The 13709-nt window shown below is 36.3% G+C and overlaps 1 protein-coding gene across 7 annotated transcripts in view; it reads left to right on the top strand.

Moving 5' to 3' along the window:
• LOC145984304 (SWI/SNF-related matrix-associated actin-dependent regulator of chromatin subfamily A member 4-like) overlaps positions 1–13709 on the top strand; it is a 119536-nt gene that overhangs the window by 64171 nt on the left and 41656 nt on the right. For all 7 annotated transcript variants that reach the window (XM_083117959.1, XM_083117956.1, XM_083117960.1 and 4 more), the window contains exons 13-17: positions 3981–4062; positions 6183–6340; positions 7257–7434; positions 9428–9670; positions 11249–11415. In XM_083117959.1, coding sequence (XP_082974085.1) covers positions 3981–4062; positions 6183–6340; positions 7257–7434; positions 9428–9670; positions 11249–11415 — 828 coding nt within the window. The remainder of the gene's footprint in view (positions 1–3980; positions 4063–6182; positions 6341–7256; positions 7435–9427; positions 9671–11248; positions 11416–13709) is intronic.

Genomic DNA, 13709 nt, shown 5'->3' with positions numbered 1-13709 from the left:
CACTTTAAACTGTAGGTCCAGTCCCGATTAGCCTTACTGTGCATAAAGTGGACTTAAAACAACAACTCAAACAGAAAATAACTTCCTGAGCATTGCAAATCCATAACATAATTTTGATCTCCCTTTCTACTATTACAGATTAAATAAGGTGGTTAAAGAGTGAAAGCTTTGGGATGCTAATCATAGTGGAGGGAGAGGGGGGAGGTGGCTTGGGTTGGTAACTTACTGTTTACACAAGAGGATATTCTCCTCTTGGTTCACAGAGCAACAGGTGACTCATTGAATAGCTATGATGTCACTAGCTGTTGATTGGCATAGCAACAGCTTTACAACCTACAACTAAGAAAGCCATTTCTTGAACCTGGATTATACTGCGAATTATACACAAGATCAAATTTTTTGTCACTTTTCCCATCAAAAACCAAGGTGTGCATTATACACGTGTAAATATGGGAATTGTCTCATTATAATTGTTTCAATAAATTTCAATTGGTGGCATCAAATGTCCAAATGATACTATTATATTCATCCTCATTCCATGTTACCTGAAACATGTTCAATGTTATCATAGCTACAACACACTCAGTTTGTAGTCTCAGAAAGACATACATTTGTGTGCATAAGGTTCTTGCCCATACTGCATTCTAAAAGAGTACTGAAGAGCTGTAGCAGATTTGAACTCTATTGGCCACAGTAAAGCATGAACCCAATTTTCTCTTGCCGTCTCTCTGTCTTGTGCATATATGTGGGGTATTGAAAAATAAACTTTGGGTTTCTTTTCACATTTGTGCAACTGAGCCTACTTTCTGACATGTAATACTTATATTTCATACTTTTCCATCTGGAAACCCTGAAGGGATATTTAAATAACTGCTATCATTAAGGGCATGGGGTATAGTTTCCCATAAGGTGTACATTTATTTTTGCTCTGATGTTCATCAGAGCCCCTTCAGCTGCATTCTAGGGTATGCATTTCTCCTCATGCCACAGTTACAAGCAACTCTCTAAGTTCATTAATAAACTTTACTAAAAATACCATCAACAATGTGTTTTGGCTCCCATACATTTCTTAGACTACTTGAAAAAGTAATATTTTCATAATCCCTCAAAAATTCTTGCTTATGTTCAGCAGCAGGTCACTTAATCTCCTCCCTCATCTGGTTCTTCATGCTTTACCAAGGAAACTGTACCCCTCATCCTTAAATCATGATCCACTTGACTACACAATATTGGTACAGAATTAAATAATTGCAAGCAACACTGATATACACATTTTAACTTTATTTTTTATCTATCTCTATATACGAGGGCAAATCAAAAAGTGTAATTTTTTCTAGCTTGTTATAAGTGTTATTACAAAAGCGAGATTTCACAGAAAATTTTAAATACTGCTTATCAATCAGCTGATGCATTCGCAGTATGCGTATATTTGTATACACTTTTCAGCGTCTTCTATGCCTGTCTTAATACACATATGAAAAGTGACAATGATATGTTACAGCCTCAAATAATATAGTACACAATTTTGTAATTCGGAACATTTCTATAAATTATATTTTTCATGAGACAAAGTTTATTTTTAATTCAATGAAAAAATATATATTTAATTTCTTTTTTAAATTCTCTCCACCGGGAATCAAATTTTGGATCCTTCGATTACAAGGGGATAGCATTAGCCACTGCCCGATTAATTCCATGAGAAACAGGCTCCGTAGTCCTGTACTTTTTTGTATGTTACATAGCTTTTTACAATGTTGTTTTGTGGCAATTAGCATCTTTTTAAGTACTCTGGTCATTGTTACGAGTCTTAGCAAAATGTGGAAGACTAAGACTACGTTTAGCATGTAATTGTTATATTTGTATCACTGCCACAAAAGCTGTGAGCACAATGCTTATCAAACGTGTTTTCAACATGCTCCGAAACGTTTGGCGGAATCATGGCGGTGGGCATGTTTTCGCGCAATGAATTGTGGGGGAAGTTGTTCACTGAATATCATCCATTATTCCATGCAAAACACACATCATAGTTCTTTGGGGGATAAAATTTTGGAGAAAAGTAAAAAAAAACACATAAATACAATACATTTATTTTTTAATCCTAAAATTCACGAATGTTGGGTTTTCGCATTTTTTTTAAAGCAAATGTGTTGAAATTTATGTAAAAGGTTACAATTTACATTCAATGCCAAATTCATGTTATTTTGCAATTTTTAATGCATGACAAACATGTTTAGAGCATGTCACTGCACGTACATTCACACTTTATATTGTATCAATTAATATTTTAACATTAACAAACCTTCAGTGGTTTGACTTTTAGTTGGGTTGAATAAATTGTTCAGCATTATTGCCATTTCAATATTGATTTGATGTTTCAGTTAAATTGTTGTCATTCCATTTTGTGATTGTTATATAAAACTTTGAACTTGTATTCCTAGTCATGTATGACTATTCCAGATTTTTCAGTGTCTTAATCTGAGATTTGTTTTGTGCTGCTCCACCTCTGCTTCATGTGTGGCTTCTTTCTTCAATGTATATTCTTGCTGTGTCGTAAACTAATTTTGTGTAGTTTTCCGTGACTGTATTAAATAATACTCTGTGTCTTCTCCATCATAAGTGAAAAAGGTTATGTCTGTCTGTGTGTGTGAGAGAGAGAGAGAGATAGAAGCATGATATGTATCTTCAGGTTATTGAATGTGATGCGTGGTTTGGTGCATACACTGTAGAGATTGATGAAAAATTTAGGTTTTAGTAGGTTGTGTGTGCCTGTTATTGAGTTGGTTAATTAATCTTTTGTGGTGTCAGTTTAGTATTGCATTGTTTTTCCATCTGTAACTCCATTTAATTTATATTTTACAATGTTAACATATTCTGTAACCAAAGTGGTTACATATGAATCTTTATATCTGAGAAAAATTTGTTGATGTAATTGCATGTAATTGGAAATGAAGGAATGTGTTTTGTGGTGTAGTGGAAATTCTACACTATTGATGATTGGAAACTGTGGTTTTATTAGCTTGCATTTGATAATTGTGTGTGGTTTGCCCTTGTTATTGCCAGTCAGTCTGTGTGTGTTGTTGGTTTAGTATTGCATTGGTCCTGAAGGAAGCTTCCCTGTTAGTCTCCAAAGGTTTGAATTCTATGAATTCTCATATTTTAGTCTAAAGACTGACTGAGTTGCTCTTTGTTATGCCACTTTCCTTTTTTTTATGTTAATTTCTTCTTGTTTATTATTTTTATGTCCCATAAAAGTATGTAATTGTAAAATATGGCTGATCTGAGTTTTACCTAGGGTCTTAAGCTGAGTTTATGTGCTTAGGATAGATATTTACTTCTTTCCTCAATGTATATTCCCTCATATATGTATTTTCCTTGTATGCTGAGGATTTATTTAGTTTAGTTTTTTCTTCATTGCAATTTGTTGTCATATTTCATGATGTTCTCACCAGAAAGGTTGCAAATGATTCCATGAATTTGAAAACTTATGAGAGAATTTTATTGAATGTGAGTTATGAAATGGACTTGCGCTCAGTGCCAACTGTTGCATTTAGTTCTTGTGACTTGTAAGTGGTTTTTGTCCTTTTCAGTCTCATATTTTCTGTATGATGATAATCTATAACATTGTGTTGCCATCTATTTGTTTCCAAAAGAAATTTCCAGTTGGCTAGGTTGTCTGACAGGCTTATTAGCTGGTAACGGTAGCAACGTTTCCAATGTTCATGTGCTGTATTATCATCTGTATTCCTTTTTATGTCATTGTTTATGTGGAATATGGACAATAGCCATGGATTTCTCTGGAAGAGGTGCTGTTTCTTTCTCTTTGTTTGTTGTGAAACTGCCAAGTTGGGTTTGGATTAGGATTGATTACTTCCACTGATTTTATGTTTAAGACTATAATTCTGTACTAAAACTCTGTTTTGTAATAATTTTCTTGTGTAGTGCAAAATATGTATAATATATATATATTTTTTTTCTTACAGCATTGCCCATACAATTCGTGAAGAAGTTACTGAGCAAGCAACAATAATGGTGAATGGAAAGTTGAAAGAATATCAAATTAAGGTTAAAATTTTTTTGTTACTACTTTTCTCCTTCGTGTGTTTTTCATTTTAAAAGGTTAAGGAATAAAATTTGACTGAAGAGAAAAATAATAAATGCAAGGCATCAATTTTTTATCCCTGGCCAATATGGTGGAGATTGGGTGGAGATTGAACATTGGACAGATTTTTATTCCTTTCCAGAAAACAGTATTGTTATCCTATTCTGTAATTGTTTGCAGTGCACTCAAATTTTTCTTGCACATATTTTAAATCTTTTTGTTTACCTTTTGGGTCCCAAGCATCTTGGTCGAGATACCCAAATGTAACCCTCGCAGTCCCAAGCATCTCGATCGAGACGCTGTGTCAAGGTCGTAGTTTTTACTTTATAACTTTTCAATTTTTGGCTAGAATTTTGATTTTTTTTATATTATTCCTAACACATGTATTTAACAGAAATGTTTCTTGCACTTTTTTTTCTTTATGAAAATCGAGGGGAGAAGTGACTTCTTTTTTGCATCTCTTTTCAAGGGAAAATTTTTGCCGACAAAGGAAGACCGGCTTTGTTGTTCTAAAGCAGTGCTTTTCACTCCTGCCTGGTAACTGCATTCGAAGGAAGCTTGTTTATCAGTATCCAATGTCAAAATGAAAGTTTTCCGTGCAGGCGCAAGCAGGGGTTGGGGGGAGGGGGAAGACGGATTGTTGAATCTGCGTTGTGAGAATGGAATTTCGAGGCGCGCTGAAGGAAGCCTTTGTTTTTGAGCACAAGTGTTCCACAAGTTGCAGCACAGGTTACCCTGCATTGTCTAAAAATAGAATTTCAAGCAGCTGCAAGAATCGGTGCTCATTTTTCACTGCATTCTAGCTTTTCGTCCGTGAAAGTTGTGCGTAGGTGTGTGTTGTTTGTGCCCAAGTGCGACGATATTTTTTGAGTGAAGTGACAGACTTCCAAGGACTTTTTTGTCATCTATGTGTTTTTCTTGTGGTGTGAAAAGTGTGCTAGTGTCATTTGTGCCTGCTGTGTCCCCAAAAGGCTTATAGTCGACCATGGCTGACCCCGGTGATCTCCGTTCTGATGAAATCCGAGATGAGCTGGAGGATATGGATACAGACTCCGAGTGGGATGAAGAAGAGCTCCCCCTCCATATGTACGCCAAATGTGCATAAATTATATATCGTCTGAATCTGTGATTCATTCTGCGTACAATGGTATATCTTTCATATCTCTAGGGCATTTAGTTTCTGAGCTATAGTCATTTCAATGTAACTCTGCATTTCGCTCAATTCCGAAGCTTGAGACAGTGGCGTACAAGCCTTTCGTTTCAGGGGTACAACTCGCGTTACATTGGTCATATGACAATGATGCAAATAGGCTATTTCCCCCCTTTCCCCCTCCATATGTATGCCAAATGTGCATAAATTATATTTAGTCTGAATCTGTGATTCATTCTGCATACAACGGTATATCGTTCATATCTCCAGGGCAAATAGTCTCTGAGCTAAAGTCATTTCATGGTACCGCTGCATTTTTGAAGTTTGAATCAGTGGCGTGCCGACCATTCCTTTCGGGGGTACAACTCACGTTACATTGGTCATATGATGGTAATGCAAATATTTTTGTGTTCCTTACATGTCTGGGATCATTTCCATGTGCATGTCGACACTGTCATGTACATTTTTCCTTTGGGGGGGGGGGGGGCTTTTTTTCCCGATATTTTAGAATTTTGAGAGTTAGCCCCTCCCCCCTGCCACATATACGCCGAATTTGCATAAATTTTATATAGTCTGAATCTCTGGTTCATTCCGCATACAACGGTATATCACTCATCTCTCTAGGGCAATTAGCCTCCGATCTACACTCATTTAATTGAAACTCTGCATTTTGCTCAAAATCGGCTCAGGACAAAGGGGGTTACATGTAAAAATGGCCTTGGGACTCAAAAGGTTAAAGCATGTGGTTCTTATGCTGTAACAGATATTAGTGGTTCAATCACAAGGAAATGGAAAGAACATGAGCTATCTGTGGACATTGTATAATTATGTTTTATGAAAACTTTACATACAAATTGTGTATCCTATGTATTTTAGTATTTATACTCTGCAGAAAGCTATTTTAAAAATCACTGATGTTTGCCTGTTTTATAGGGTCTGGAGTGGTTAGTATCACTATTCAACAATAATCTCAATGGGATACTAGCTGACGAAATGGGTCTTGGAAAGACTATTCAGACAATTGGTTTAATAGCCTACCTCATGGAGAAGAAGAAGGTGAATGGTCCTTACCTAATTATAGTGCCGTTATCGTAAGTATTTTTATTTGTCTTTACACATTTTTTGTATAGTGAGTTGGCAGATGGTATTGTCAGAAAGATAGGATTAGGTGGATCTGGAGGCAAGAGGGAATATTACCAAGTGTCTTGTTAAGACTAGGGGCCATGTTTTCACCCACGTTTTATGTGTATCATTCTCTCACTGGGGGTATGATTGGAAAGGGGTAATAGAGAAGCATTCACTACAAAATGGTTTGAGTGAATAGCTGTGCAGTTTAAATATACGTGGGTTGAAGATTTAATAGTGGCAACACTGCTGTATATACACCATGAAATGGAACTGGTGCTTCTCACGTATACCACACGTTAGTTTGATACCTAAGCTACCTCCCAGTAAATGAATTAATCCTTCCAACACTAGGCGCATTCACAGTGACGAGAGGAATAGAGCTGGTGGTCTAAAGTTGTGTAGTCAGAACCCAATTAATGTGAAAGGTCTGGTGATTCTCACCATGCCTCCAGGACAGACTGTCAATGTACAGTATTACTTCATTTTTGGAACATAACCTGTGACCTGCGTTGTGAAAGAAGGGGCCACCAAATACAGGAAGTGGGCATTATAGCTTAAGTGGGTTGAAAGTAAATTGTTTTTCTCCTTTAGAAAATAATAATAATAATAATTAAATTCTTCGTTGAAGGGAAGGAAAACTGGTTAACTCTTATCAAATATAAGGATAACAAATTTGTTCTTTTATGCACTGTATAATCTACTCTCTCTTCATATAAAATGGCACTTGTTATAGGGTTGAACACAGTTGAAGTATGTGTCATTTTATCTGATCAGGAGTGTACAATGATTCCTTTAATTCATTATCATTTAAAACTTTGTTTGGGAATAATTTAATGTCCTACTCAGCATCTTCATATAACATTAATTTGTCATTCACAGGACTTTGTCAAATTGGGTATTGGAGTTTGAGAAATGGGCTCCTTCAGTAATCGTTGTTGCATACAAAGGCTCACCAGCAATGAGAAGACAAATACAGAGTCAGATGAGAGCAACCAATTTTAATGTCCTTCTCACAACTTACGAGTATATCATCAAAGACAAAGCTGTTTTAGCAAAGGTAAGTTAGAATTTATGTTTTGCCTGAATTACACCTTGAATTGTGTAACACCTTTGTGGACAGAACATATTTCAATTATCATATTTAGTACATTTTGCTATATTAGTTCACATTGTATCTAAATATATCTGTTTGGCGGTTATGCCGAGATAGGTAATTTACTCTAAAAAGTTCAAGTTTCATTTTTTTGCGCAGTTTTTGTTCACTATCGATTTCATTCAGACAGTTCATGCGTGATGAAACAACCAGACAGGTGGTGAAATCGGTCGCGAACAAAAACTGCACAGAAAAATGAAATGCGAACTTTTTAGAGTAAATTACATTAGTTCATTCAATTAGGTATGTTAACTGCCATATGGGAGTCCAGGTTTGATTCCCAGGCTGTTATCTCAGGTAGAATTTTTTTCATGTCATTGTCCCTGCATGAGTTACCCTTTGACTTACTCAACCTCTCATCACTGTGTGCATCAATACAACACTGAGGCATGTTTGTGTTTTATAAAGGTTGTTTAGATTGTAGTAAAAAGTTACAATTACATTGAACTGTATATGGCATATAAAAAAGCAGTTTAGTGTAAACTTATATTACAGTGGACTCTTTTTAATTTGAACTTGGATAATTCAAATTACTGAATTCAAAACAAAGTTTATTCCCCTTGAAATCATCTTCAATGATACATAATAATAATAACTAGAGGCATGCAAATTTCGATTTTGACAAAAACACGAAAAATGAAAAAAACATGCTATAATGTTAATTTTTCATGTTTCTGAAAGGTGTGAGGTGCATTATCCTACCCTGTTTTGTCACGAAATGATGCGAAATGAACTGCAAAATGCGAAAAACTCTTAAACACGATATTTACTGTTTATATACCGACGCGACACTTTCTGAAGTCTGGAGTATCCTGTGAGTTATGCAATTCATGGAAAATTGATTTATTCTGCTGTAAATATTTGAGAAGCAAAACTTGACCCATTTACACAGAAATAAACTAAATACTCTGGTAACTACATACATGTTCTATTAGAAGGGATAAGTTTACTTTGTATAATAAGTGCAATTTTTGAATCAAATTTTGAATTATATTCACAATTTTAAAACCAAAATGTCATTTTATATAGCACTTTTGATGTGATTATTCACCGCTATAACACCAATATGTTATATTATTTACCGCTTATGAACCCGAAATCGACTCTGTTTTTGTACCGAAATTTGGCTTTTTTATTTACCAAAAATATGTGCCTTTAATAATAACCCATGGTGCCCGGCCCTACCTACTGACTGCCAGCTTCACTCCCACCTGGTTATACTCTCTCACTCACCTGAGGTAGGTTTTAATGGATGAGTTACTCTACTCATTTGTAGCTCCCAAATTTCCTTACAATGGTGGGTGGACACTGGTCCCTCACACAAGTCAAAATTTCAGGAGAAAAGTTATTACGCTTTCCCCAGGAGACTCGAGCCTGCATGCGTCCCGTAGCTGGAGCCCAAAACACGATGCCTTACACCAGACGGCCACTGTGCAGAACTTAATGATACATGTTTTTGTTAATTTGAACTTTTTCATGCCCACTTGAAGTTCGAATTAAAAAGTCTCCTACATTAGGGATGGGCCTATTGATAAGTAATCTTATCACTATCAGCCAAAATAGATATACTAGTATACAGTAAAATTTCGAGTAATTGTATCAATCCAATGCTCTGTAACTTGTGTATAATTCATAATTAGACATCCCCTCATAAGTTGTTTAGCTCCAGTCACCTGAAAAAAGTAATATCAAGGGTCCACTGTAAATATTTTAAACTGTATTTACCATACCCATTGTAAAGTTATTAGCAATAGTAAAGTGGTGTTCGTTCATTTTATGATTTATATAGAATTTATTTACCTATTCATTTTCTTGTTTACCTGTGTAGGAAAACTGACATTTATTTAAATGTTCAATCACAGCAGAATGTAATGTTTGTGTCTCTTAATATTTCCAGTTGCGATGGAAATACATGATAATAGATGAAGGCCACCGAATGAAGAATCATCATTGCAAACTTACGCAAGTCCTGAATACACACTATCTAGCTTCTCATAGGTTACTACTGACGGGAACTCCTCTTCAGAATAAACTACCCGAGTTGTGGGCATTGCTCAATTTTCTACTACCATCAATTTTCAAGTCCTGCAACACTTTTGAGCAGTGGTTCAATGCACCTTTTGCTACTACTGGTGAAAAGGTAATCTCAATTTTTTTTACTAAGTAATGTGTTATTGTGCAATGTGGAAGGAAGTTAATTAACTTTATTGATGAATAGAGTGAAGGGTAGTTGATAATAATAAATAATAAACACTGTATTACTGTTAGCCATTTCCTCTACTCAGTATCAATTGTGAAAGGCTAACTTTATATAAAGAGGTACAGAACTTTGCAGATGTGTTCCTAGGTAAAATGGTGTACTACATAATACGAAAAGTCATAATTGCGCAAGGTAAAATTCTTGGAAAGTATCTGCTCAGGTTAATATAACCAAATAGAAGATGTACCTATGGAAGTCAATTAGCAGATAAAATCTGATGTTTCAATCAGATTTTCTCTATTCTCATTTGTAGGGATGAAACATCAGATTTTATCTGCTTGTTCATCCCCACAGGTACATCTTTCATTCTGTTTTATGATTGCAGTGATCATGTACGAAGGAACTTGAAGCATTACATGAAGTAAAACATGGATATAAAGATAAAATGTAGTTTGGTGATTGCATGGAATTAAATAATTAAATCTAAGCATATTTGATGTATTCATAAACTTAACACATTCATGCCCAGCTCTGGGAAGGACATTTATGCAGCCAGCCCAGGCATTTTCTGAATCCAAACATAACCTGAAGAAATGTAACTGCCATCTTGAATTTTCAAGTTTTTTAAAATTGCACCCTGGGGGCTGCAAATGGAGTTTTTCGTTGGCTTTTTCAACCCGGCAGTAAGATATTTAAGATTTTTACCTCCCATCCTGATCATTGATGTGGCAACAGTGCTCCTCACGTGAATTGCCACGTGACTGCCTGTGGAGGGAGAATAAAGTCTGTGTGTTGACCAGTTCATTGTCGTGCCTTTCCGTGTTTGGTGAACAACAATGGCAGATACCAGTGACTTCACTTTGGAGGAGCATTTAGTGACAAGTGGGTGGGTCCATGAATGGAAGCACAACAACGAAAATATGCTGCAGGTGATGGATAGGTTTTGTGAACTTTTCGGTAAGGAGCCACCAAGTCGTGAGACTTTGATCACATGGGAGAAGAAAGCTTTTCGCCTGGGAAGTGTTTTGGATGCCCCTCGTTCTGGTCGTCCATCAACCCGAAAGGAAACGTGTGCAGCCGTTAGTGTGTCAGTGATGCGTTCACCCTGCAAGTCGACCAGAATAGGAGCACAATGCAGCTCCACATGAAAATGGACTTAGGCCTGCACGCATTCCGGCCAATGACCATCAATGGGTGTATGAAGCTCTGCAGGGATCATGGAGTTGCACATACGGATGTTTTGGACAACTGTAAATATTATTAATGTAGGGATGAAATAAGTGGAGGTGTAAAGGGACTTCCTGGCCACCCTGTACTTTAAAACAACCATGGTCTTTTATGGGCAGGAATGTGTTGACTGCCAGTTTCTAAAAAAGTATTATTTTGAATTTATTAGTGGGCTTTTTGGGTTTGTCATTCTGATTTTGATTAAGTTATTAAATTTCTTATCTGTAACAACTACAGATTTGAATTTGTAGTTCTGATAGATCACATTTACCGCCTTATTTTTTTATATAGGTTGAACTTAATGAAGAAGAAACAATTTTGATTATACGTCGTCTACACAAGGTCCTGCGTCCTTTCTTGCTGCGTCGGTTAAAGAAGGAAGTCGAGGCACAACTTCCAGATAAAGTGGAATATATCATTAAATGTGATATGTCAGGTCTCCAACGTGTATTATATAGGTAAGGTCAACCCCAATTATTGCTGTAAGTAGTTTCTGCATGTGTATATTACATGACAAACTGTCCGGTTGAAGTTTTCCTCAGCAAATCATTTTAAGCAAATTCCAGGATGTAACATATTCTAGTGGATAAACCTGTGTGTATTGTTCTTCCATCTTCATACTTGCAGTTTACTTGCTGTGTCTGCTGCTGAAATGGAAACATTGTGTTGACAGTTTACATCATTGTAGCACTATGTAACCAATAAGTGAATCATTTATTTTGGAAACCACCTATCAACAGCTTCTGGTGAAAACGATATTTGTAGTTTCACATAGCCCTTGCCAAGATGCATTGTTTGATACAGAAATCGATCATACTTAGTATTAGGTATGCAGTTACATGATCGATGTCTTCATCAAATGATGCATCTTGGCAAGGGCTATGTGTAATTGTACAAATATAGTTTTCTCCAGAATTGGTCGATAGGGGGGTTCTGAAACAAACTATTCAATTATGATGTGGATGTTCAACGAACAAAGCCAGAGTTAGATGTTCAACATGTAAAGCTTTCCTCTGCATTTGAGACTGGAGAAAGAGCTTCAAATTATACCATAAACTTTTAGAATTCTGTGAAATGCATCAGCTTTTGGTAACTTGTTCAGGAAACTCTGATAGCTGGAGGACATGTTTTGTTACAAGTGCATCACATGGGTGTGAAACTGTAGCCTTTAAATGCTTCAGAAGAGGACCAAGTTCAATGTCAGTTGTGGTCTTCACCTTCAATAACACTGTTTGGCAAAATTAAACTTTTTGTCGCTCCCATGAACCAAAATAGGTGATTCTTATAGATTTTGAGCTCCTGAGTTCGAATCCGCAACCTGTTTTTCTCCAGGACGTACCAGTTTTGAGGGAGGGAGGGTGGGTTTCAATGACCACGCAAAGGTGCTATTCTCCTCCCATATAAATTTGCATGCTATCATCAGAATTTCAATATAAAACAAGCAGATACAACTACATAAAGAGTAAAAGTTCAACACTTACATTACAATTGGTGTTCCTGCTCCTCTTGTAATTTGTACAGGGTGTCTCGCGTGTTGCATTCCAACAGAAGTCTGCCAACATATTCACACTACTGTAGCACCTCTCCATGGTAGTTATTTGTTGATGAAACCTTTCACCGTGTTCATCGGAGACCTCCCCCAAGCTGTACTGTTGAGGGAAGAAGTCCAAGTGACAATGCAGGAAATGTAACTTGAGGGACATATTACACCCCATGGTACGAAATGAAGTAATTAACCTGCCCACAATGTCTTTGTAATTAGGTGACTAATGATTCCCGAGAAAATTACTGCACACGTCTCGAAAGGCCTCCCAAGCCTCACGTTCCACATCACTCAGCTTAGAAGGAAATGTAGGATCCTTCAAAACGTCTCTCATTTGAGGCCCTGTAAAATCACCTTCTTTCACCTTGGCCTCGTTAAGTCTTGGGAACAGTTTTCTGAGATGAGTAAATGCTTCACCACCCCGCTTCAGGGGCTTGATAAATACCTTCATTAGACCTAATTTTATATGGAGAGGTGGTAAGAATACTTTCTCCAGATCCACAAGAAGTTCATTAGCCACGTTCATCTCTCCTGGGACCAGTTGGTTCCTTGGTGACCATTTTGTGATGGTGTACTGCTCTTTGGCTCGACTGTCAAAATGACACAAGAAACAACAGTGTTTGGTGGAACCTCCTTGTAAAGCGGTGAGGATGGCAATAACTAGAGGCACATATTTTTGGTAAATAAAAAGATAAAATTTCGGTACAAAAACTGAGTCAATTTCGGGTTCAAAAGCGGTAAATAAAATAAAATATCGGTGTTATAGTGGTGAAAAAATGGATGAAAAGTGGTATATAAAAAGACATATTGGTTTTAAAATTGTGAAAATAATCCTAAATTTGATTTAAAAACTACACTTATTCCACAGAATTAACATTTCACTTCTAATAGCACATTTATGTAGTTATCAGAGCATTAAGTTTATTTCTGTGTAAAGGAGTCCATTTTTGCTTCTCCAATATTAACAGCAGAATTAATCAATTTTCCGGGAATTGCATAACTCTAAGGATAATTCAGACCTCTGAAGGTCTCGTGTCTGTGAATAAACCCTGAATTTTGTGTTTAAGAGTTAATTTCACTTTTTGCAGTTCATTTCGCATTATTTCGTGACAAAATATTGTCACAAAATGCACCTCACACCTTTCAAAAACATGAAAAATTAACACTACAATGTGTTTTTTTCAAATTTCATGTTTTCGTCAAAAACGA

This window comes from Lepisma saccharinum, chromosome 2 (assembly GCF_977018435.1).
Source record: "Lepisma saccharinum chromosome 2, izLepSacc3.1, whole genome shotgun sequence".
NCBI classification, from domain to species: domain Eukaryota; kingdom Metazoa; phylum Arthropoda; class Insecta; order Zygentoma; family Lepismatidae; genus Lepisma; species Lepisma saccharinum.
The sequence above is the reverse complement of the archived record's forward strand: the minus strand, read 5'-3'. Positions and strand labels throughout refer to the sequence as shown.